Genomic DNA, 25519 nt, shown 5'->3' with positions numbered 1-25519 from the left:
GCAAAGAACAGAAATCCACATGTAGAAACTGTACAACATATGGCCAATAAAAGTGTCAAGATAAGGTTAAGAATGTGCAAACTGCACTGTGGATATACCTACACCACAGAGATTGCAGTGGTTCAAGAAGGCGGCTTACCACCATCTTCTCATGGCCAACACTAGCTAGCAATGTTCACATCCCGTGATCAAATAAATAAAACATTCCTTTCAAAGAAAAATGTATTAAACACCAACACAAAATCCAATAAAAAGCACATTTCTGTCACATGACTGCAAATAGCCAGAGCTTGTGGGAGAGCTGGAAGTTTGTTAGGACAGAGGAAAGATTAAAAGCAACATTCACACAAAAAATAATCACAATCACTAAAAAAAATGAGCATTTCTTTCTCCATTACAACAGTGGCATCCTTTAATGACCATTTTGATGACCAAAGTGCCCACATAACGTCCTAAGTGACAGATCCACTTGCAGTCACCCACCAACGTTCTGAATATCTCCTCACACCAGTTGCCTTCCTTACTTACGTAAGAGCAGGTTGCACAACGATCTCAATGATTAGTTCACTGTGGCTCCCCAATACATTTTTATGGCTAAGTAAACATTATTGCAGCAAAGGAAGGAAGGAAGGATCTGATATAAAGAATACAACTTCAGTCCGCACACCCTGTTCATAGTTGCTTCACACTTTGCAAATCAGATCTCATTTTGCACAGTAAAGGGGAACACGGTAACTTCACATACAAGAGCAACCAAATTGCCACTTGGAGGAACACAGCCTCGCACATCAACACCATGCAACTAACAGCTGTGGTTCAGCAAAAGGCTCTCATACCTCTGAATCAGACAGTCACGAGTTCAAGTCCTCACTCCAGAGATTTGTGCACATAATCATAGATTCAGAGCATGTCTACAGTGCAGAAGGAAGCCATTCAGCCCATCGAACTTGCACCAACAACAATCCCACCCAGGCCCCATTCCTGTACCCCCCACGTATTTACCCTGCTAGTTCCCCGGCACTAATCTAGCAATTTAGTCTGGCCAATCCACCTACCCCTGCACATCAAGCGGACGTTCCCCCTGCTGATACTGAGGAAGTGCTGCACTGTCAGAGGTGCTGCCTTTTGTGTGAGATGTTAAACCGAAACCTTGCTGACTCTTTTAGATAGATGTACAAGATCCCACTACACTATTTTAAGAGGAGTACAGAAGTTATCCCTGGTATTCTGGCCACTATTTATTCCTCAACCAACATCACTAACCCATAAGATCTGATTAAGAGCACATTGCTGTTTATGGGAGCTTGCTGTACCTAAATTGGCTGCCAAATTTCCTACACTGACTTCTCAAAAGTATTTCATTGCTTGCACAGTGCTTTGGGATAATCTGAATTTATGAAAAGTAATTACTACCCCATTGCAGATTTGGAAAATGAACATACTTTTACTCCCTGGCATTCATCGAGTCATAGAGGTTACAGCATGGAAACAGGCCCTTCAGCCCAACTTGTCCATGCAACCCTTCTTTTTTAAACCCCAAAGTTGGAATTCCAAAACCACAACTTGTATCCTTTATTCCCAAGTAGATTAAATCAAAGGCACAGAGCTTCATAGTAATATTTAGCAGGCCAACCAAGATCCAGGCAATGGAGCTATTTTCTCTGATCATCTCTGTTGAAACTTGAAGCAATGAATTGGGAGGCAAGTTTTAGATTTTAAAAGTTAATATCTCATCTGACCTCACTAACCCCACCCACCACCATTTTCAAGGGGGTTAAAATGGCCCTCAATGTATTAAACACATCATCAAAATGTAGGTGTCTCTCAAGGTTACAACACCAAACCAGCAGACAAAGCAAACTTCTGATGACCATTCCATTGGCATTATCTCCTGACATTCTGTGTCTGCGTCAGTTTCCTCCCAATTTCCTCCCAAAGTCCAAAGATGTGCAGATTAGGTTTATTGGCCGTGTTAAATTGATCTTTGGGGCCCTATTTTATTATTTTGATTCGAAGCGCTGGGCAGACTTGAAACTGGGAGCATTTCAGATCCAACTTTCAGACCCATTCTGCCTGAAAAAGCATCAGCGATTCCGAATCACTCTACTGAAGCCTATGGATGGGTCTTAATGTGTCTGAAATCCTGCAGCTCCGATTGGCACCTCCAACTGCACAAGCGCAGAAGAAAAATGGTAGAATGCGGCTCCCCTGCCACATCCCTCCTGGATAATGACTCCCCCTGGCCCCACAAACATTGCCCCACACCATTACTGACCCCTTTATCCCCCCACCTAGGCCAATTGCGACCCTCCTCCCCCTTTTCCCTCACTGATCTCAGACAGAGTGGCAATGGACCCATCTTCCCCCCACCCCACCGATCTCAAGCACAGAGCCATCGGATGCTCAGCACTTACCTCCTCACTAACCCTCACTGATGGAGCGCCCGAATCAGACTTATGTGGAGCAAGTCTGTTTCACGCCGATTCCAAATGGGCAAACGCGGTGGTAAAGAGTGAAGTGCTGGTAAGGTTGGGCATATAGCCCATAAAGTCAACTTAAATGCATTCAAATGGCTGTTGTGCCTGTTTCAGGCACAATCCCGATTGTGGCCATTTTCAGGCCTTGGTAAAGGGGGAACCAGCGGAGGTGGGCTCGGATCACGCTACTCGCCTCACGCCCAGTTTTGCCAAGTTTTTGCACCCGAAAATGGGCGCAACGGGATGGTAAAATCAGGCCCTTAGTGTCAGGGGGAATAGCACAGTATGTGGGATTACAGCCTGGGTGAGATTGTTGCCAGTGCAGGCTCAATGGGCCGAATGGTCTCCTTCTGCATTGTAAGGATTCTATAATTCTACATGACGAGAACATTAGTAAATTACACAACAGGAATCCAGCATGACATTGGGAATTCTTCCCAAATTGTATTTGTGTGGGAGCATGTGTTAGCCTGCAAAGAGAGGAACTAAACCAACTACAATGCTTTACATTTCTGTCTCACAATTTGCAAATATTTTCCAATCTACTGCAAGCTCCTCAGCAAAGGACATTCAGGCTCTGGTTGACTGACCTGAGGCTATGTTTAGTTCACAATGTATATGGGGGGAGGGGGGAGTGTGGCCATCAAGGACACATCACAAACTTATATTTGCATTGAGCCTTTAACAAAGCAAAACATTGCAGTGTTCTCAAACATAATTCCACATCGAGGCAATAAACAAGATGTGTGGACAGGCAATCAAATTTTCGTTGAAGAGATGATGTCAAGCAGCCTCTCAAGGAAGAGGTAGAGAGGTTCAGGAAGGGAACTTCAGAGTTCAATGTCCAAGGGGTGAAGGCACAACCGCCAGTGGCAGAACGATTAAAATTGGGGAGGCACAAGAGGGCAGAACTGGAGGACATGATGTGGAGATGCCAGTTTTGGACTGGGGCGGGTACAGTAAGAAGTCTCACAACACCTGATTAAAGCCCAACAGGTTTATTGGGAATCATGGGCTTTCGAAGGTGACTCACCTGATAAAAGAGCAGCGCTCCAAAAGCTCATCTTACCAAATAAACCTGTCGGACTTTAACCTGGTGTTGAGATTACTCTTCAGAACCGGAGGAAGGCAGAGGTGATGTGGGACTGGAGATGGGGAGCGGTAAGGCCATGGAGGGAAAGGGAGTCACTCTCGTGGGCGAATTTCCCAGTCCTGGACGATTTGAGCTTCTCAAGCATTGCTGCAGCTGCACCCACTCAAGTGAGGAAGGAGTGAGCATTTTTCAATTGCATTTGCTCACTGTAGGCTGTGGAAAGACTTCCAGCAAAAGGAGGGAGTCACCCACCACTTTGCTCTTGTAGTCCAGTGCTTAGAAGAATGATTTAGCCTTCAATAGATGATTATGTCTCTAAAATGTCAATGATGCGCAATCTGATGCTGATGGTGCAGTTGACAGTCAGGGAAATGGGCCTGGACTCTAATCTTTTGGAAACAAGCACTGCCTAGTATTTGTGTTGGACCTATTACGCCAGACTACACCAGAGAAATGCACCGCTTTATATCTTTATTTGGAGAAGCAAACTACATTTCATAGAATCATAAAATCCTACAGTGCTGAAGGAGGCCATTCAGCCCATCGAGTCTGCACTGAGCACACAATCTCACCCAGGCCCTATCCCCATAACCCCATGCATTTACCCTAGCTAGTCCCCCTGACACGAAGGGGCAATTTAGCATAGCCAATCCATCTAACCCACACATCTTTGTGGACTGAGAGAGGAAACCGGAGCACCCAGAGAAAACTCACAGATAGAAGGAGAATGTGCAAGCTCCGCACAGACAGTGACTCAAGCCAGGAATCGAACCTGGGTCCCTGGCACAGTGAGGCAACAGTGCTAACCACTGTACCAACATGCTGAAAGGACAAAAAAAGACTTTTCTGAACACTTCAAAATGGGCAAAGAAGCTTGTGATTTTTCCCAGTATCCATTTTTCTTTATATTGCTCCAGTGACATGCACATGTTTCCAACAATAAAAAAGCCAAAGCCGGCACAACAGTGTCCTGCAGAAACTGGGCCCAAGTCCAGCACATCACAAGTGTTGGAAAGATAGTAACAGATGGCTTCATGTGCCAGTACAGGAAGGGGCTTTTTTCTTGTCATAACCATCCACTGAAGACAGTAACCTGATAACACAAAACAAAAAGCTTCAGATTTCCCCTACGCCTTCACAATTCTCTCCCAAAAACTACTGGTGTTCTTCCCATAAGGGCGCTGGCTTGTAAAACCAGTAAGAAATCTGCAAGACTCTGAACACAGTAAGAAGTCTCACAACACCAGGTTAAAGTCCAACTTTAACCTGGTGTTGTGAGACTTCTTAATGTGTTTACCCCAGTCCAACGCTGGCATCTCCACATCAAGACTCTGCGAAGGTGTTTTGTTAGAAAATGACATTGACAAATACAGGGGAAATCCTTTTTATACAGACTAATTACTTATCATGAAATCATACAGCACAGGAGGCCATTCAGCCTATTGTGTTTGTGATGGCTTTGAAACAGCTGTACAATTAGTGCCACTGCCCGCTCTTTCCCCGACGCCCCACCACTTATTCCTTTTCAGATAGATCACCAGCTCTCTATTGAAAGTTACTTCTGAATCTGCTTCCGCCACCCCTTTCAGGCAGCACATTCCAGATCAGAACAACTCCACACAGAAATGGTCCTCCCTTAGACTGGCACTGTAGCTAAAGCAAATTGCCTCAAATTCGTGCCTCTCTGGGTTACCAATCATTCTGCCGCTGGACAGAGTTTCTTCTTAGTTACTCTGTCAAAACCTGTCAGAATTTTCAACACTATCTTTGAGGCTATTTCTGTACTTTTAAAAGAAAGCTAACATTGCCAGACTGTGAAAGGGATGGAGATGAGATTATGTGGAGAGGTCATGTGCCATCTGCTTCTCAGGCTGGTCATACAACACTTAGGTCTCAATTCGCGTGGACTGGAGTTCATTCCCCTTCAATGCCATGCTAACATGAACATATTTCACAGGACTACAGTTACCTTGAGAGAGACTGCAAATGGGAAATGGCTCAATGGTCATGAAATTCAGCTATGTGTGGAGAACAGCAGCCAGAAACAGCTGAAAATGGGGTAATAACACCACCATGAATTGTGAAATGGAGAAGGGAGACATCTGAAAATAGACTTCAGCTGGCTGTAACAAACCTTCTATGTCAGTGTTGTACAGAACCTCAGGTGTCGCCCTAAGTATGGAACACATCTAATCTTCAATACAACTACAGGCCTTTTGCAATGATGTTTTGAAACTGTATAGGCATTGGTCTGGATCAGAGTACCCTTCAATTCTCTAAACAAAAGCAAATACAACAGATCACGGGCTAGAAAATTTGCAAGTAATTCACCTCCTATCTCCGGATAGCCTGTCTGCCATCGACAAGACACACGTCAGGAGTGTGATCAAATAACCTCCACTTTCCTGGACGAGCACTGATCCAACAAAACTCAAGAAACTCTACACCATCAAAGAGAATTTAGCCCACTTAATAAGTACCGCACCACCTAAAAATATTCAATCCCTCCACCACCCATGCACAACTGTTGCTGTTCAACACCTCTCGACAATCACCAGGCAGGAATGCTCCCTTCCTGTCGGGGAGCCAAGTGGAGAGGATCGCCACAGTATATGTCCTGTTTGTGAACTGAAATCCCAATCACCTGGACAAGACGCAGCACTTTGCAAGCTAGTGGCTTTTGCTACCAAATAAACCTGTTGGACTTTAACCTGGTGTTGTGAGACTTCTTACTGGGGGAACACTTCAGCAGGCACGGGCATTCAGCCTCTGATCTTCACGAAAGCATTCTCCAAGGCGGCCTTCATGACACACAATGCAGAATCGCCAAGCAGAAACCGATAGCCCAGTTCCGCACATGAGGACGACCTCAACCGGGATCTTGGGTTCATGTCACACTTCCTGTAACCCCCATGACATTCCTGGACTTGCAACATCTCACTAACTGTCCTGGCTTGAGACAATTCACACCTCTTTAACATGTGCTTAACCTTTCCTCGCATTATCTGGAGCTATAAAGGTTTGATTACTTGTTAAGTCTCGCATTCCAACCATTATTTTGTGAATTAAGTCTGTGCCTATATGTCCCCTGTTTGTGAACCCAATTCTTCACTCACTTGATGAAGGAGCAGTGCTCTAAAAGCTGGTGTTACCAAATAAACCTGTTGGACTTTAACCTGGTGTTGTGAGAATTCTTGCAGCAACTCATTGAAACTCCTTGAACAGAATCTCCCAAACCCGCAAACTCAACCATGAGAAGGACAAGAGCAACATGCACATGGTGTCAGTATCATCTGCTTATTTCAAAGTTACATACCATTCTGACTTGGAACTATATCATCATTCCTTCAACATCACTGGGTCAGAATCCTGGAACTTACTCCCCAACAGCACCGTGGGTTTACCTACACCACATGGACTGCAGCAGTTTGAGAAAACACCACACCACCACTAGCTGCTCAAGAGCAGTAAGGGATGGGCATAAGATTGCAGCCTTGTCAGCAACACCCCATATCCCTTGAACAGATAAAGAAAGATTTATGCAATCTGTCCTCACATCTTATCACAAAGTTCCTCAAACCAGGTTCAAAAGTCCAGTTTAAGTATAAAAGTATACATGAAGTAAAAATTCAAAGCAACAAGGTCAAATAATTCATTTTAACAAAGCCAAAATAAAATATTACAAGTTTATAGAAGATTAATGTATAATATATGTCTAGCAATGGTCCAGTCTCTCTCTCAGCTAGCACTTTATTGAAACTTACAAGCACCATCGAATTTCTACAACTCCCTCAGCAAACAATTACCCTCTGACTGACCAGATGCTATTTCTAACCCAACACTTGGACCTGCCGGCTATCTGGTCCATCTTAGCAGCAGAGTACCCCATCACACATCACTGTCCATTTATCTTCTTTTAAGCGCTGTTATTTACAATTCAATGTTTCTTTCCATCATCCTTATGCATTTGCCGATTCACTCCTGCTAACGAACAGTTCACAGAATCAGAGAACAGAACTGAACCCTGGATTTCTCGTTCCAGAACCACTCATCAGCATTCCACAGTTCGAGAGCCTCAAACAGGTTCTCAGAAAACCAGCTATTTGCTTTGTCCACTTGACCATCTGACAGAAACTTCAACAGTTTTCCTTTCCCTCCCCAAGTAGGGTTAGTTTGCATTGTCAGTTTTGAATTAGCATAAAGAATGCCAATTCCCAACTCAATATCCTCTAGGGTGGTCCCCCCCATGCCGACACTATAGTTAAGAAAGCCCACCAACGCCTCTACATTCTCAGAAGACTAAGGAAATTTGGTATGTCAGCTATGACTCTCACCAGCTCTTCCAGATGCACCATAGAAAGCATTCTTTCTGGTTGTATCACAGCTTGGTATGGCTCCTACTCTGCGCAAGACAACAAGGAACTATAAAAGGTCACGAATGTAGCTCAATCCATTACGCAAACCAATCTCCCATCCACTGACTCTGTCCACACTTCCCGCTGCCTCAGAAAAGCAGCCAGCATAATCACCCTGCACCCCAGAGATAGTCTCTTCCACTTCTTCCGTCAGGAAAAAGCTACAAAGGTCTGAGGTCACTTACCAACCAACTCAAGAACAGCTTCTTCCCAGCTGCTGTCAGACTTTTGAATGGACGAACCTCGTATTAAGTTGATCTTTCTCTACACCCTATCTATGACTGTAACACTATATTCTGCCCCCTCTCTTTTCCTTCTCTATGAATGGATTGCTGTATCTGTTCAGCATGCAAGAAACAATATTTTTCACTATATCCTAATACATGCAACAATAATAAATCAAATAGAGGAAGATGAGGGGGTGGGGGCGGGGGAAGAGAGAGAGAGAAAATGACTAACAATGAAAGAATCCTCTCTCTTCCCCCGGCCACGCCCCTGTCCCCACCAAGAGAATCACTCATGGTACCATGCAATACAGCCAGGCTGATGCCAGCTGCATCATAACTGCAACCACAATGCAAAGGGCATGTTTCCAAGCAGCCCACGCATGAAATTGATGAGAAGATGGTGCCGGTCAGTCTTCACAAGCCCAGACCTGCTGTCACTACATTGAAAATTAAGACGTGCACAAACACCAAACTCTGCTGCTAGAATCAGCTTCAGATCACGCCAAGAGACTGCATTGCTTTCCACTCCAGGTGGAAAATAGCACGCTCACACTGGTGATGGCAACTTGAACAGAAAATTCAGAGAACAATTTGCCAACAATAATGACAGCAACAATGCTGCCTCATAGCGCCAGGGATAAGAATTCAATTCCTGGCTTGGGTCTCTGTCTGTGTGGCATCTGCATGGGTTTCCTCCAGATGCTCCAGTTTCCTCCCATAGTCTGAAAGACGTGCTAGTTAGGTGCATTGGCTGTGCTAAATTCTCCCTCAGTGTACCCAAACAGGCGACAGAGTGTGGCGACAAGGGGAATTTCACAATAACTTCACTGCAGTGTTAATGTAAGCCTAGCTGTGACACTAATAAACTTTTAAACTTTGACCAGAAGCGAGATTTTCCATGTTACTCAGGCCTGTGTCACTCCTACAAGAGGCTAATAAACCATCAGCCTTCCGATGGGAAAAAATGGGAGACTTGCATTTATACAGCAAGTTCCAGACCTTCCGAAGTGCTTTGCAATTATTGAAATGAAGTACCTTCATTGTTGTAATATAGAAAATAGGCACTACAAGCGCTCACAACAGCAATGCGACAATGATTGTAAAATCTGTGTTTGTGATGTTGACCATGGAACCAACAGTGAGAAATCACCTGTTCTACTTTAAATTAGTGCTGCAATCTTTAACTCCCACCTGAGCAGGCAGACAGGACCTTAACTTGAAGGTGGCATGTCTGACACTGCAGCACTCCACCAGTACCGCACTATTTTGTCAGTCCTCGTGTAAGTTTCTAGAGTGGGATTTGAGCCCATAACCTTCTGATTCTGAAGATACAAGCATCACTGCCCGAATCACAGCTGACACCAGAACTAAAGGAAGAACGGGAAACCGTAACAAGGGGTCCCACTTGAACAAATACAAATAAAGTGGCAGCATGCTCAACGACCGGAGAACATGGATTTAATTGAATTGGTAAAGTTTATTTATTAGTGTCACAAGTAAGGCTTACATCAACATTGCAATGAAGTTACTGGGAAAATCCCCTCATCGCCACACTCTGGCGCCTGTTCGGGTACACAGACAGAATTTAGCACAGTCAATGCATCTAACCAACATGTCTTTCAGACACAGGAGGAAACCCATGCAGAATGGAAGAGAACACGCAGACAGTGACCCAAGCTGAGAATCGAACTCAGGTCCCTGGCGTTGTGAGGCAGCAGTACTAACCACTGTGCCACTGGACTGGAAGAAAGATAAGAGGAATTTTTGAATGCAGCAAATTGTTCAGATCTGGAGTACAAAGGACAGTGGAAGAAAATTCACAAATAATCTGCAAAAGAGAATTGGATGGAGACACAGAGATATAAAGTGCAGGCAAACAAAAGGAAGGAGGTCACACAGCCAACTTCCCATATTACACTAAAACCTGAGTCTAGGAATTATGTCACTTTCATAAATTGCCGATGAGTGATGGTGTGACCAGCATTCTACCAGCCTTGCACAAAGCACTTTGCCTATTTAACACACAATATGTTCCTCAATTTTAGGATGTGGGTATCACCAGCAAGAACAGCATTTATTTCCTAATCCTCATTGCCTCTTGAGAAAGTGATGGTGAACTGGCTCCTTGAACCACTGCAGTTCATGTGGGTAGGTACACCCACTGTGCGGTTAGGGAGGGATTTTGCCCCAGTGACAGAACAGTGATATATTTCCAAGCCAGGATGGTCTGTGGATTGGAGGTGAACTTGCAGGTAGGTACTGTTCCCACGTCTCTGCTTCCCTCATACTTTCTAGGTGGTAGAGGTCACGGGTTTGGAAGATGCTGCCTAAGGAGCTTTTGAGAGTTGCTGCAATGCGTCTTGTGGACAGTACACACTGGTATTACTGTGCATCAGAGGTACAGCAAAGGAATGTTTAGTTGCTGGCCAGTACATTATTCAAATAAAGAAATTAAAGTTGATTTGATTTCTTACATTTGACAAAATGATCCCATATCCAACATCCAGTAAAGGATGACCATTTCAGGGAAATACAATTGATTTGTTCCATACAATCTTATAGCAAAGGAGGTCATTGAGTCCATCGTGTCTGTGCCAGCAAAGACAGTCCAATGGGACCCAATCCTCTGTTCCTCAGAACAATGCCAGGGACCCGGGTTCAATTCCAGCCTCGGGTCACTGTCTGTGTGGAGTCTGCACTTTCTCCCCATATCTGCGTGGGCTTCCTCTGGATGCTCCTGTTTCCTCCCACACTCCAAAAATGTGTGGGTTAGGTTGATTGAACATGCTAAATTGACCTTAGTGTCAGGGGGATTAGCAAGGTAAATAAGGGTCACAGAAATAGGGCCCAGGTGGGATTGCGATCGGTACAGGCTCAATGCATCGAATGATCTCCTTTCTGTACTGCAGGGATTTGATGATTCTACGAACATAAGATATGGTTTACTCCTGCTCCCATTCGGCCCCTCAAGCCTGCTCCATTATTCAATAAGATTGTGGCCTCAACTCCACTTGCCTCCCTCTCCCCCATAACCCTTAACTCCCATGTCAATCAAAAATCTGTTTAACTCAGCCTTGAATATACTCAAAGCGCCAGCCTTCACTGCTCCCTTGGGAAAGAGAATTTGGAGAAAAAGAATTCCTCCTCATCCCCATCTTTAATAGCAGACCACTTAATTTAAAACCTTACTCCCCTTTGAGTTCCAGATTCCCCCATGAGGGGGTACATCCAGACAATCTGTAAAGTTCCCTCAGCAATCTTTCCTTTTCAACTAGATCCCATCATTAGCTTTTTAAAGGCACTTAGGAATGGGCAAATGGCCAAGTCATAGATGCCCGTACCCTATCAAAGAATAAAAAAGATCTCTACCTCCCTATTCCTTAGTTATGGTCAAGACATATGACAAGTTAGTGAAGCCAATTCTAGCTTAGTACATAATCAGATCTGACTCTCACTGCAAATTGGTGATGAAATGCAAACTCTCCTTGAGCAAAACTAGCTAGCTATCGTTCAACAACACAATGTCCATTTCAGTTACTTGAAAGGAAGCAAGTGCAACAATTTGCAGCACGATAGCACAATGCTTAGTACTACTGCCTCACAGCACCAGGGGACCCAGGTTCGATTCTCAGATTGGGTCACTGTGTGGAGTTTGTACACTCTCCCCGGCGTCTGCATGGGTTTCTTCTGGGTGCTCCAGTTTACTTACGCAGTCCAAAGATGTGCGGGTTAGGTGGATTGGCCATACTAAATTGCCCCTTAGTGTCAGGAGGAGTTACTAGGGTAAATGCATAGGGTTGTGGGGATAGGGCCTGGATGGGATCGTGGTCAGTGCAGGGCGATGGGCCAAATGGCCTCGTCTGCAGCGTAAGATTCTATGATTTTAATTTGGACTTATTCAACACTCTTAACATTTCATGGGAGTCTTAGCACAGAAAATCACCAATAGTAAAGCGATGAAAACCCAAGGATGCTCAAGAGGCCAGAAAAGGCACTTCAAGACCTCCAAGGGGTGTGTCACCAGAGGAAATCAGTGAGATGGGTTAGGGGCAAGGGCCAATGGATGAATTTGAAAGCAAAGATAAGGGTTTTAAACTCAAGGCATTGCCTGACTGGGGGACAATGTAAGTCAGCAAGAGCAGGTATGATGGGTGAGTTAGGATAACAGCAGCAGAGTTTTATGTGAGCTGAAGTTTACCAAGGATAGGAGACAGGCAGAGAAGCAATGACAGTAACAAAGGCTTTGCCACTTCAAACTGTGCATTTCTCCAGCTAGTTAGGACTACATACATCAGGGACAGTGAGAGCGGGTCAGTGTGCAGCGATGTCCAAAATTCTCCCTCTCATACCTGGATTTTCAGCATTGCAGGCAGGGAGGCGATGGCCTAATGGTATTATTGCGAGACTTTTAATCCAAAAACCCAACTAATGTTCTGGGGACCTGGGTTTGAATCTTGCCACGGCAGATGGTGGAATTTGAATTCAATAAAAATCATCTAGATTAATGAATCTACTGATGACCATGAAACTATTGTCAATTATCAGGAAAAATCTATCTGGTTCACTAATGTCCTTTAAGGAAGGAAATCTGCCATCTTTACCCGGTCTTTTGATTTATTATTGTCACACGTATTAATATTCAGTAAAAAATATTGTTTCTTGCGCACTGTACAGACAAAGCCTACCGTACATAGAGAAAGAAAGGAGAGAGTGCTGAATGTAGTGTTACAGTCATAACTAGGGTGTACAGAAAGATCAACTTAGTGCAAGGTAGGTCCATTCAAAAGCCTGACGGCAGCAGGGAAGAAGCTGTTCTTGAGTTGGTTGGTACATGACCTCAGACTTTTGCCTCTTTTTCCCAACAGAAAGTGGTGGAAGAGAGAATGTCCAGCATGCGTGGGGTCCTTAATTATGCTGGCTGCTTTTCCAAGGCAGCAGGAAGTATTGACAGAGTCACTGGATGGGAGGCAGGTTTGCTTGATGGATTGGGCTACACTCATGACCTTTTGTAGTATCTTAAGGTCTTGGGCAGAGCAGGAACTATACCAAGCTGTGATACAACCAGAAAGAACGCTTTCTGTGGTGCATCTGTAAAAGTCAGTAAGAGTCGTAGCTGACATGCCAAATTTCCTTAGTCTTCTGAGAAAGTAGAGTGTTGGTGGGCTTTCTTAACTATTGTGTTGGCATGGAGGGACCAGGACAAGTCTGACGTACACGCGACCCCAGAGCCACAGCAATGTGGTTGACTATCAACTGCCCTCGAACAGCTAGGAATGGGCAATAAATGCTGGCCAGCCAGTGACACCCATGTCCCATGAATGAATAAAAATACAAGAACGATATTTAATTTTCAAGTCCCCTGAGGTTAAGAAGCAGAGATTGAAGTCACCTCAGCTGGAAACAGTCTCCAGCGCATAAGACAGCTTTACCGAGAACAGAGAATCCCAGAGGGGCGAACCATTCCCCTTGCTCAGAAAAAAAAGCCAGAGGCACAGGGAAAGATGAGCAACCAGCAATGACTGAGGTACAGTACCACAAGCAAGGGGTGAGGAGAAAACGGAATCAAATTGACAACTACTAAACCCTCAAGATTTATTTTGGAAAAAAGCAAAAGATATCAAATAATTACGATTATTTCTTTTCAAGAGCACATTTCAAGCGTTGAGTTTGAAAGTAACAAGGCAGAAATCCTAGAAACACTTGGAAAAGGCTTTATTGCCGCACACGCAAAACAATTTCAAAAGATGGAAATGACTTGTCCCACAGTGTCAATCAGGGTTTGCCCAGAGTACCTAATGACATACAAAGCAGGATGTGTTATTTAGGGGTTAAAACCAAAGATTTCTGGACTGGGGTATACCAGTAGTAATTAGCGGATCACAGAAGACTGACATCTTCCTGGGGAGTAATTGAAAACAGACATAATCTGGTCACGGTCTCCGCAGTGCTTCCTGGTTACACACGAACAGTACTTCCCATCCACAGCTTCAGTGGGATGCTGCCTGAACAAAATCCGAACACACGGTCCAGTACAGAAATATCATCATCAAATATCCTCGGGCCCACCTTGGTTTGGTCTGTGACACTCACCCAGGGCAATATGTCAACACAGCTGTAAATAACCACCCCTGTTTCTTCTATGCTGCTGCGGCAATAACTGCATAGGCTGCACAGACTGAGCATGTATTCTCCTGACTCCAGAAGATTAAAGAGCAATCTAACTGAAGTGTTTTAAGATAATGAAAGGAGCTTGATAGTTTCTCTACGTCAGTTCTCTTTCCTGTGGGCTCAGTGGGTGACAGGGAGGACGAGAAGAGGGGGTGGGGTAGCGAGCGAAGAGGAGAGAGTCCACAACAGAGGTCAAAGTATACATTTACAATTCAGCTGTCCAAGAATGAGGTGGAGATTGGGGTGGACAAGATTAGAAGTCACACATCACCAGGTTTTCTTCCAACAGGTTTATTTAAAATCACAAGCTTTCACAGCGCAGCTCCTTCATCAGGTGAAGGAGAAGCAGGAGTGGGCCATCAGATCCTTCCAGCCTGCCCTGCCCCTCAGTACCATCCTGGCTGATCTACGCCGTCCTCAGCTCCTTTTCTGTGACATTTCCCCGACATGCTCTATTCCTCAATCTATCAAATATTTATCCACCTCCACTTTGAATACTTCTAATGATCCAACCTCCATCATCCTTCAGGACAGAGAATTCCAGAGATTGACCACCCTCTGCGAGAAGAAATTTCTACGCACCTCAATTTTAAATGACCGTCCCTTTATCTTGTTACTATGTCCCCCTTATTCAAAACTCTCCCACTAGTGAAAACACCTCACCATCTACCCTATCAAGCTCTCTCAGGATCTGATATTTTTGCATAAGATCACCCCTCACTCTACTAAATGCCAAGGAATACAGACCCAGGCTATTTAGCCTCTCTTAATAGGTCAACCCTCTCATTCCAAGAATTAGCCTGCTAAAGCCTTACATTCTATTCCTTCCTCCAGCTCATTAATGTAAATAGTGAACAATTATGGACTAAAAAATGATCCCTACAGTACTCCATTACCCACATCTTTCCACTCTGAAAAGCAGCCATTCATTCCAATTCTCTGTGTTCTATCTGACAGCCAGTTTTCAATCCATGCTAACACACTTCCTCCAATTCCATGGGCTTTTACTTTACGTCTCAGCCTCTTTTGTTGGGAAACACTTCTTCAGACAAAAGGTTAGAAGTAGAAATCTGGACCTCTTACCCTCCTTTCCCCTTGCCCTGCCCTGGAGCGACAGAGGCTGGGTGCTGTTAAGTAAATATGCCAACGCTGAAATGGATAGATTTGGGGCTTGTAAGGAGGTTACAGAAGCAAGGCAGATCCCTAATACATCGCCAACTTCCACAAGTTCCTTCAACTCAGCTTTAAGATAAAACATTTGGTCATCTGTACTGTGGTTTGGTGTCAAATGTTTCTTTGATAACATTCCTGTACAGCATCCTGGGATCTCTGACTATATTATGTAAACACAGTGCTATGGAGTCAAGATACAGAACAAGCCATAACCTCCCTGAAGGATAGAACAGGGTCCAGGAACAGAGTACTCTGCTCCCGTCCTCATATTCCAAGGTCAAGAACACCTTCATAAGAGCCTCACAAGCTGACTCTTGTTCATTTGATAAGATGTGATGCATCATCAAACTAGCAGCTGGGCTGTTGAACAAACTGAAATATTCCAGGAAGTCAGGCACAGCAGAGAGAGGGGGCAGGAAGAAATTTAATACCTGACTCATTGCTGCTGCGACAAACTTCTGTTCAAAACACTATTTTCCCTTGCCCTGTTTCTCTGTGTATTCACTGCTGTGATCATATGACTTATCCCACAAAAGGACTGACTCAATCACATGATACACTGAGACAAAGTGAATCTCACAAGGGTAAAAAAAACTTCCCCAAGTATTTTGTAACCTTCCTCAAGTATTTTGTAACTAATAACCGCTTCTGAAATACAGTAACAAATCAATATACATGGCAGCAGTGTGAGATGAATAATCCATGACTTTATCATTAGACAATGACAGCTGATTCCTACTCTTCAAACACCATAAGTATCACATCTCATCTGAAAGAAGGTTCCTCCAAACATGCAGCACTCCTTCAGTGCAGCATTGAAATTTCATTCTCGATTACATGCTGGAATGGACTTGAATACTCCATCTAAACCTACAAACTCTATCTTCTGGAAGGACAAGGGCAGCAGATACATGGGAATACCGTCACCTAGAAATTCCCCTCCAGGTCTCTCACTGTTCTGACTTGGAAATACATTGCAAGAAGTCACACAACACCAGGTTAAAGTCCAGCAAGTTTACTTGATAGTAAACGCCACAAGCTTTTGGAACACTGTTCCTTCGTCAGCTGAGTGGAGAGAAGCTTGTGGGTTTATTATCAAATAAACTTGTTGGACTTTAACCTGGTGTTGTGAGACTTCTTACTGTGTTTACCCCAGTTGAACGCCAGCATCTCCACATCTTGGAAATACATTGCCATTCCTTCACTGTTGCTAGGTCAAAATCCTGACAGTACTGTGGATGCACCAATACAACAGGGACTGTGGCTCATCACCACCTTCTGAAGGTAAAATACTGGCCTAGCCAGTGATGCCCACATCCTGTATGGGAGGGGAAGGCAGACTGTCAACCAAGAACAGCTGTCCCCACTGACTGCACTCCTCAGGTTAGCAAACTTCCGCAGATGAAGGCTTATATTAACACTGCAATGAAGTTACTGTGAAAATCCCCTAGTCGTCACACTCCAGCACCTGTTTGGGTACACTAAGGGAGAATTTAGCATGGCCAATGCACATAGCTAGCACATCTTTCAGACTGTGGGAGGAAACCGGTGCATCCAGAGGAAACCCCCGCAGACACGGGGAGAACATGTGGAGTTGGCATAGACAGTGATCCTAGTCGGGAATCAAATCCAGATCCTTGGCGCTTTAAGGCAGCAATGCTAACCATTGTGCCACCATGCCTCCCCCCCTTCATAACTGGAAGCTGCCACAGCTAAAAGTGGGTGAATTTTGGGGCAGTGAGTATAGTGGGGTGGATGGGTATTGTGGCAGGGGGTGGGATAGGTGTTCGAGCAGGGCAGTATGGTGGGATAGGTGAAGTGTTGCAGAGGCGGGGGGGTATGTTGGGGTGCATGGGTGGTGGGGTGGGGTGCATGTTGGGGCAGGGGGGGTGTGTTGGGGAGGGTGGGTTGGTGTTGAGGTGGGTGGGTAAGTGATGAACTGGGGTGTTTGGGCTGGAGTGTATGATGGAGTGCGGGAGGGTCTTTGATGAGATGGCGGCGCGTGTTGGGGCTTGGGGGTGCTGCAGCTGGGCAGGTATGTTGGGGTGGGTTGCATGTTGGAGGTGGGGGAGCATTGCAGCAGGGGGGGTATGTTGGGGTGCATGTTGCGGGTGGGGATATGATGAGGTGAGGTGCACATTGGGGCTGGGGTGTGGGAAGGATGTTGCAGCATATTGGGGCTTGGGGGGAGCTGTGGGATGTATGTTGGGGTGGTAGGCAATTGAAGCAGGGCTCTATGGTGGGGCAGGTTAGGAACCAAAAATTGCTTTATGCAATAGAAGATGGGTGATTGAAGGGGGGGGGGTTATGATTCAATCTGGGGTTGGGATGGGGGTAGGTTGCTGGTTGGGATCTTGCTGTGCACAGCATGCTGGCACCCTGCTGGGTGGGGGGCTGAATTGAGGGGAGGGGGGGTGATGGGGGGGAGGGGGGGTGATGGAGGGATTGTGATTCAATTCGGGGTGGGGATGGGGGTGGGTTGCTGGTTGGGATCATGCTGTGTACAGCATGCTGGCACCTCCTTGGATGGGGGGCTGAGTGATTGACAGCTGATTCGGGGGGGGGAGTGGAAGGTGGGCCATGATAACGTCATCCATATTGTTACGTCATCCCTATTGTTACGTCACCGACTGGAACGTTGGCCGTTGCCCGGGCAACCCGCCCCCCGGCGCCCCCTCCCCCCGCTCCAACCATCGTTGTCCGCCCAGCTGCCGCTTCCTCCCTCATTACCCGCATCTCCATGTCCCGCCGCTGCAATCCGCTCTCCTGAGCCGCTCTCGCTCTCCTTCTCCTCTCCGCCCCGCGCCGTTCCAACTCTCTCTCTCACAGTGTGTGACTGGCTGGCTCTGATTCACAACAAAGCACCGACCCAGCCACCGCTCGGCCAGGAGCGGCCTTCTTTGTGCCCGCCTCAGCCTCAGCGCCGGCACTCCCGGCACAGCGACACCTGCCGCGGCGGCAGAGCCACGACACCACTCCTCCGCTCAGCGGCAGGGAACCTCAGCGCCACCCAGAGGCCGGAGGGATCTGCCTCACCCTCTCCTCTGAATCAAATCCAGGGCATCATAGTTCAACACATTCATCAGCACGTTCAGTCCTTCCAATCTGCCTCTTCAAAGAACGATCTTTGCAAAGATGTGCAGTTAGTTGGATTGCATACTAAATTGTCCCGTAGTACTTCAAGATGTGTAGGTTAGGGGAAAGTAGCGGTTAAGTGTGTGGGGTTATGGGGACAGGGCCCCAGTAGGGTTGTCAGTGTAGATTCAGTGGCCAAATGACCTCCTTCTGCACTGTATGAATTCTATGAATCTGTTAGTCTTGATTTATTATTGTCACATGTATTAGTATACCGTGAAAAGTATTGTGTCTTGTGCGCTATACAGATAAAGCATACCGTTCATAGAGAAGGAAAGGAGAGCGTGCAGAATGTAGTGTTACAGTCATGGCTAGAGTTTAGAGAAAGATCAACTTTATGCAAGGTAGATTCATTCAAAAGTCTGACAGCAGCAGGGAAGAAGCCGTTCTTGAGTCAGTTGGTATGTGACCTCAGACTTTTGTACCTTTTTCCCAACAAAAGAAGATGAAAGAGAGAATGCCCAGGGTGCATGGGGTCCTTGATTATGTTGGCTGCTTTGCCAAGGCAGCAGGAAGTGTAGACAGAGTCAATGGATGGGAGGCAGGTCTGCGTGATGAATTGCACTACATTTCTGATCTTTTGTAGTTTCTTGCAGTCTTGGGCAGAGCAGGAGCCATACCAAGCTGTGATACAACCAGAAAAAATGCTTTCTATGTTGCATCTGTAAAAGTTGGTGACAGTCGTAACTGACATGCCAAATTTCCTTAGTTTTCTGAGAAAGTAGAGGCATTGGTGAGCTTTCTTAATTATAATGTTGGCATGGGAGGACCAGGACAGGCTGTTGGTGATCTGGACACCTAAAAACTTGAAGCTCTTGAAGCTTTCTACTTCGTCCCTGTTAATGTAGACAGGGGCATGTTCTCCTCTATGCTTTCTGAAGTCGATAACAATCTCTTTCATTTTGTTGACATTGAGGGAGAAATCATTTTCGTCTCGTCGCACCAGTTCACCAGGTTCTCTATCTCATTCTTGTACTCTGGCTCGTCATTGTTTGAGATCCGACCCACTACAGTGGTGTCATCAGCAAACTTGAAAATCAAGTTGGAGGGGAAATTGGCCACACAGTATAAAGAATATAGTAAGGGATTTAGAATACAGCCTTGTGGGGCATCGGTGTCGAGGATGGTCATGGAGGAGGTGTTGTTGTCTATCCTTACTGATTGTGGTCTGTGGGTTAGGAAGTTCAGGATCCAGTTGCAGAAGGAGGAGCCGAGCCCTAAGCCACACAGTTTGGAGATGAGTTTCATAGGAATAATGGTGTTGAAATCCGACTTCGCCCACTCCCACACCACCATTGCCTTCTTTCGTCATATCTCTGCAATTTTTATCTCCTGCAAGTACTTGTCCAATTGCATTTGAAAAGTTATCACATAGAATCTCTAATGCAGAAGGAGGCCCTCTGACAGAGCAACCCACCCAGGCCCATCCCTGCCCCATTCCGCAACGCCATACAGTTAATCCCCTTCATGTACACGCCTTGGGACTCACTAGGGGGCAATCTAGCATGGCGAGTCTACCTAACCTGCACATCTTCAGACTGTGGGAGGAAACTGGAGCATCCGGAGAAAACCCACGCAGACACAAACTCCACACAGACAATCAGCCAAGGCCAGAATCGAACCCAGGTCCCAGGCAGTGAAGCAACAGTGCTCATCACTGTACTACCGTGCTGTCCAATTCTTCTACCAACCTATGCATTACAAATTCTAACAAGTCATGAGAATAGTTCCAGGGATGAGGAACTTCACTTATGAAGCTAGATTGGAGAAGTTGAGAAGCTTCACTTGAAGAAAAGAAGTCTGTTTAGGCTAGAAATGTCATGTCCACATATCATATGTCCTATCTAGTTTGCTGTGGTCAAGCAATCTCTGACATGAGAGACTCCCTGCATGCAGCCTTCTCACATTCAATTCAATAAAGACATCACACTGAAAAGTCTTTGGCCTTTGAGTTCGCTACATGGTGTCCGTGGTGGAGCTGAGATTGAGTTTTGAAAAGCTGAAAGAGGAACACTGAAATGTTCCAAGCTGCTGAAGAAACAAAAACACAGACGTGGAAAAGCTAACACAAGCTGACAACTTTCAAACAAAATATTGGGTGAGATAAAAATGGCTGTAAATTTTCCACTCCCAGCCCGTGTCAAAACAAAAGGGGATATGCGGTACAACTGGCAAAGTTTCCACTTTCAATGACAAAACTACAAAATTGCGATGGATTTAATAACAGACTGGAGCCGATAAGAGTAACAATACTTTTAACACTGCTGGGAGAGACTGCTATAAATTGTATTCCACCCTTGATCTATCCGAAAGCTGAAAAAAAGACTGCAGAAATTTTGAAAGTATTGAAGGCTCGTTTTGAATCTCAAGTGAATGTAAGTTATGATCAACATGTGTTCAAAATTAGAGCTTAAGGTGAAAAAGGATCCATTGGTCAGTATGTGAGTGCGGTAACATAGCTCGTAGAATCATGTGAATTTGGACAGTGAAATGATGATCTCATTAAAGTCAGGATTGTCTTAAGTATAAGAAATCCGATGGCAGCAGGGAATAAGCTGTTCTCGAATCAGTTGGTACATGCCCAACTATCACAACTTGTCCTGCAGGTTTGCTTAATTTGCTTACAAATGCTCTCTTCAACTTCCTCCCCACTGTTTGGAGGTCTATAATAAAGACCAAACAATGTCACCTCCAACCATATAGATTCTGATTCAGGGACTGCATCTCGTGATACTGTTTTTGACGAAGACTGCCACATCTCTTCCCGTTTTATCCACCCTGTTTCTACTAAAAACCTTACAACCTGGGATATGAAGTACTCAGTCCTGTTCTGTGTTGAGCCACATTTCTGTCAATGCTACTATGTCATAACCCCCTCAAGCAATTTCTGCTTCCAGTTCTCCAGATTTGTTCACTATACTCCGTCATTTAAACACATACAATTGAACCCTGCCCTTATTTCTTCCTTGCCCTTTGGGAGGCAACCATTTCTTTGTTCAATGTCAAGCCTTCCCTCACTTCCTTTTCCCTCTTCCCCATCTGCTTTCTTTTGCCCTCACTGGTACTTCTAAAATTAGGCCCATTAGTAAACCCCCTGCCCGCCTTTCAAATTTAAATCTACTCCCACTATACTACTTACTCTCCCAGCCAGGAGATTGGTTCCACTTCTTTTGAACAACTTTCTCCTTTCCTGAATATGATCCAATGTCCTAGAAATCTAAACCCTTCCCTTCTACACCATCCCTCAAACTTTTGTATTTTTTTCCCGATGGAAGAAGGTGGAAGATGCCAGGGGTGCGTGGGGTCCTTGACTATGCTGTCTGTTTTCTGAGGCAGCAGATGGTGTAAATGGAGTTAATGGATAGGAGGCTGGTTTGCATGATAGGCTGGCCTACAATCACAACCCTTTGTAGTTTCCTGTGGTCTTGGTCAGAGCAGGAGACATACCAAACTGTGATACATCCAGGAAGGATGCTTTCTGTGGTGTACCTGTAAAAATTGGCAAGAGACTTAGCAGAAGTGCCAAATTTCCTTAACCTCCTGAGAAAGTAGAGGCATTGAGCTGAAGAGTCTGAAAAATCACTGTACATCATTCAACAAGTTGGTTCCGTCAAGTCTATAGGTCATAAATAGTTAGTGACTATTACAATGATGACCTCAGAAGGAGAGCATCAAGTGGACATGAAGTGCATCATACAATATCATGCCCTTCACAGATCTGTGTGAAGTGGCTTAACATGGCGATCTGAAAATTAAGACCTGGAAAGTAAGATTGAGGCCATATGATGGAGAGGTTTGTGGAACAGTCGTACCAGAGGGTGGTCACACCACATCCTGATAGCAAGCAAGGAGGATTGTAGAGATGGCAGGAAAATGGGTGACCAATTGTCAAAAGGAAAAGGGACAGCAGATTTAGGAAACCCAGGACTACTTGGAGCTGTCCAACTGGTATGAAATTTTAGATGCCAATGAAGTGAGCAATGTTAGGGTAGAAGACTCATGGTGCCCAAGGCAACTCTGGAAAAAGAGAGGGAGGCTGGTAAGCAGATTAGAGATGTGCGTGTGTGATGGATGAGTCAACAGTTTGAGGGATTGACAGGCTAGTTTGCAGCCGAAATTGTGAGGCCCGTATGGTCTGTTGCCTCCCGAATGTAAAGGTTCAGGACATAACAGATTGACTAGACAAACTCCTGGAAAGGAAGGGTGAACAACCAGAGGTTGTGGTTCATGAGGGAACCAACAACGTAAAGAGGGGACAGCTTGGAGATCTTGCAGGACCAGTTTCAGGAGTTAGGAAGTAGGCTGAATCGCAGGACCTCCAGGAAAGTCGTCTCAGAAAAACCACCTGTGCATCAAGCTTCACCATTTAGGCAAAGACCAGTTAGGGAGGTAAATGTGTGGCTTGAGGGAGAATTTAGCATGGGCCAATGCACCTAACCAGCACATCTTTCAGGCTGTGAGAGGAAACTGGAGCACCCAGAAGAAACGTGCAGACTTTACACAGACAGTGACCCAAACCAGGAATCAAACCCAGTCCCCAACGCTGTGAGGCAGCCGTGCTAACCACTGTGCTGCCCTCATGTGTGACAAAGTGAGGTAGGAGAAGGTGTATGTGGCATATAGATCTGCTGGACTGAATGGTCTGTTTCTGTGCTGTAAATTCTATGTAAAAAAAAACTGACATTCGATCAGATTCAGCTTAAATATTTAATTCTGTTCCAACTCCTTTTCCCATTAGTAATTGTCGCAGAGCCTTGAAATATGACACTTTGTTGTCTGTTCCAGAGCTGTGTGCATTAAATCATAACTTACCTTCAAACAGCTCTTCATCGCTCCAATTCAACATCGTGTGACACATTAAAGGTTCTCTCATTCTATCTAACAGATGGCCTCCAGTTTGCAGTCATGTTAACAGCACACTGCTTGGGGAATAGCAGTGATGGAAGCATTCGGCAAACACGGCTTCAAAATCCTTGACTTTCTGGATAAATATTTCAGCAGCTGTGCGGTGAGGTCGACGCAGAATTGGCAGCATTCCAGCGGGAGGAATTGACACTCTGCTGCACATCAAACAGAATTTTCCAAGCAGTGATTTGGTCGAAATGCATAATCGAGTGACATCCACGATTCAGGGACACAGACAACAACCAGAGCCAACAGATGGCTCCGGCCTTACAAGCGATAAGAACTAGGAGCAGGAGTAGGCCATTCAGCCCCTCATTCTTGCTACGTCAGTCAATACAATCTGATTGTGATCTTAATTCCACTTTCCTGCTTGTCTCCCCCACAGCCAGACAGGGGCAGCACGGTAGCACAGTGGTTAGCACTGCTGCCTCACGGTGCCAGGGACCCAAGTTCAATTCCCGGCTTGAGTCACTGTCTGTGTGGATTGTGCATGTTCTCCCTGTGTCTGCGTGGGTTTCTTCCGGGTGCTCCGGTTTCCTCCCACAGTCCGAAAGACATGCGAGTTAGGTGCATCGACTGTGCTAAATTCTCCCTCAGAGTACCTGAACAAGCACAGGCATGTGGCAACTGGGGATTTTCACAATTACCTGATTGCAGTGTTAGGGTGGTGACACTAATAGAATTTAAGAAAACCTCAACTTTCTTGTCAATCAAAAATCTGATTCTACCTTGACTACATTCAGCCTTCATTGCTCTCTGGTGGAGAGAACTCCAAAGATTCATGACCCTCCAAGAAAAGAAATTCCTTCTAATCTCCATCTCAAATGCAAGATTCCTCCTTCTGGAATCGTTCTAGATTCCCCATGAGGGGAAACATGTTCACAACACCCAACTTGTGAAGTTCCCTCACAATCTTGTATATTTCAATAAAATCACTTCTCGTTGTTCTAAATTGCAATGAGTATTGGCACAACCTGTTCAATGTTTCCACATAAGACAGTCCCTTCATCCCAACAATCAGAGAAGTGGGTGGCACGGTGGCACAGTGGTTAGCACTGCCACCTCACAGCGCCAGGGACCAGATTCGATTCCCGGCCTGGGTCACTGTGTGTGTGGAGTTTGCACATTCTCCACGTGTCTGCATGGGTTTCCTCCGGGTGCTCCGGTTTCCTCCCACCGTCCAAAGATGTGCAGGTTAAGTGGATTGGCCATGCTAAATTGCCCCTTAGTGTCAGGGGCACTAGCTAGGATAAATGCATGGGTTGTAGGGATAGGGTCTGGGTGGGATTGTGCTTGGAGCAGACTCAATGGGCTGAATGGCCTTCTTCTGCACTGTAGGGATTCTATGATTTCCTGAACTGTTTCCAATGTAAACATATTTCTCCTTCACTAAGCTGATCAAAGCTGTACACAGTATTGCAGTACAGGAATCACCAATGTTCTGCACTGTTATAGCAAGGCTTCCCTACTTTTATACTCCATCTTCCTTGCAATAAAGAAAAACATTGCTTCTGCCTTCTTAAATACTTGTTGTACATCTACAAGCTGACTTTTTGTGCTTTGGGTACAAGAGACCCAGACTCCTCTGTGGCCTCCCTAGGTTTTTGTCTCTGCAAACTCCTCCCATTCCCACCTAATGCATATCCCCATCCAGTGCCTGTTCCCCATTCAGCATCAATCGCCATCCAGCCATGTTACAGTAATATTATTGTAATAACTTATAAGATACAAGGCACAAGTTATTCTAAGGGATTATGTCACACATTATGGGTTCATTTATTAAAACTGGATACAAGAGAGCTAGACACAGATGTAAAGCTTGAAGACATCAGAGCAATGGGTGTGTGCTCTGCTCAAAAGCAAAAACGAAACTAAGACTGGATCACATGACACACTTTCCTTCTATTGATGTCACACTGATATCCC

The 25519-nt window shown here is 45.3% G+C and overlaps 1 protein-coding gene across 2 annotated transcripts in view; it reads right to left on the bottom strand.

Annotated features, from left to right (window-relative positions):
- Positions 1-23637, bottom strand: part of sgpl1 (sphingosine-1-phosphate lyase 1) — a 76084-nt gene extending 52447 nt beyond the window's left edge. Inside the window, exon 1 of one of the 2 annotated variants that reach the window (XM_080215678.1) lies at positions 23501-23637. In XM_080215678.1, coding sequence (XP_080071804.1) covers positions 23501-23518 — 18 coding nt within the window. In that variant the 5' untranslated portion in view covers positions 23519-23637. Of the gene's footprint in view, positions 1-18283; positions 18383-23500 lie in introns of those variants that run through there. The other variant, XM_080215679.1, reaches the window with a different exon arrangement.
- Between the last annotated feature and the right edge of the window lie 1882 nt (positions 23638-25519).

The sequence above is a fragment of the Carcharhinus amblyrhynchos genome, chromosome 31 (assembly GCF_965287045.1).
Source record: "Carcharhinus amblyrhynchos chromosome 31, sCarAmb.v2.hapA, whole genome shotgun sequence".
Lineage (NCBI taxonomy): Eukaryota > Metazoa > Chordata > Chondrichthyes > Carcharhiniformes > Carcharhinidae > Carcharhinus > Carcharhinus amblyrhynchos.
Note: the sequence above shows the minus strand (reverse complement) of the source record. Positions and strands in the feature narration are given on the sequence as shown.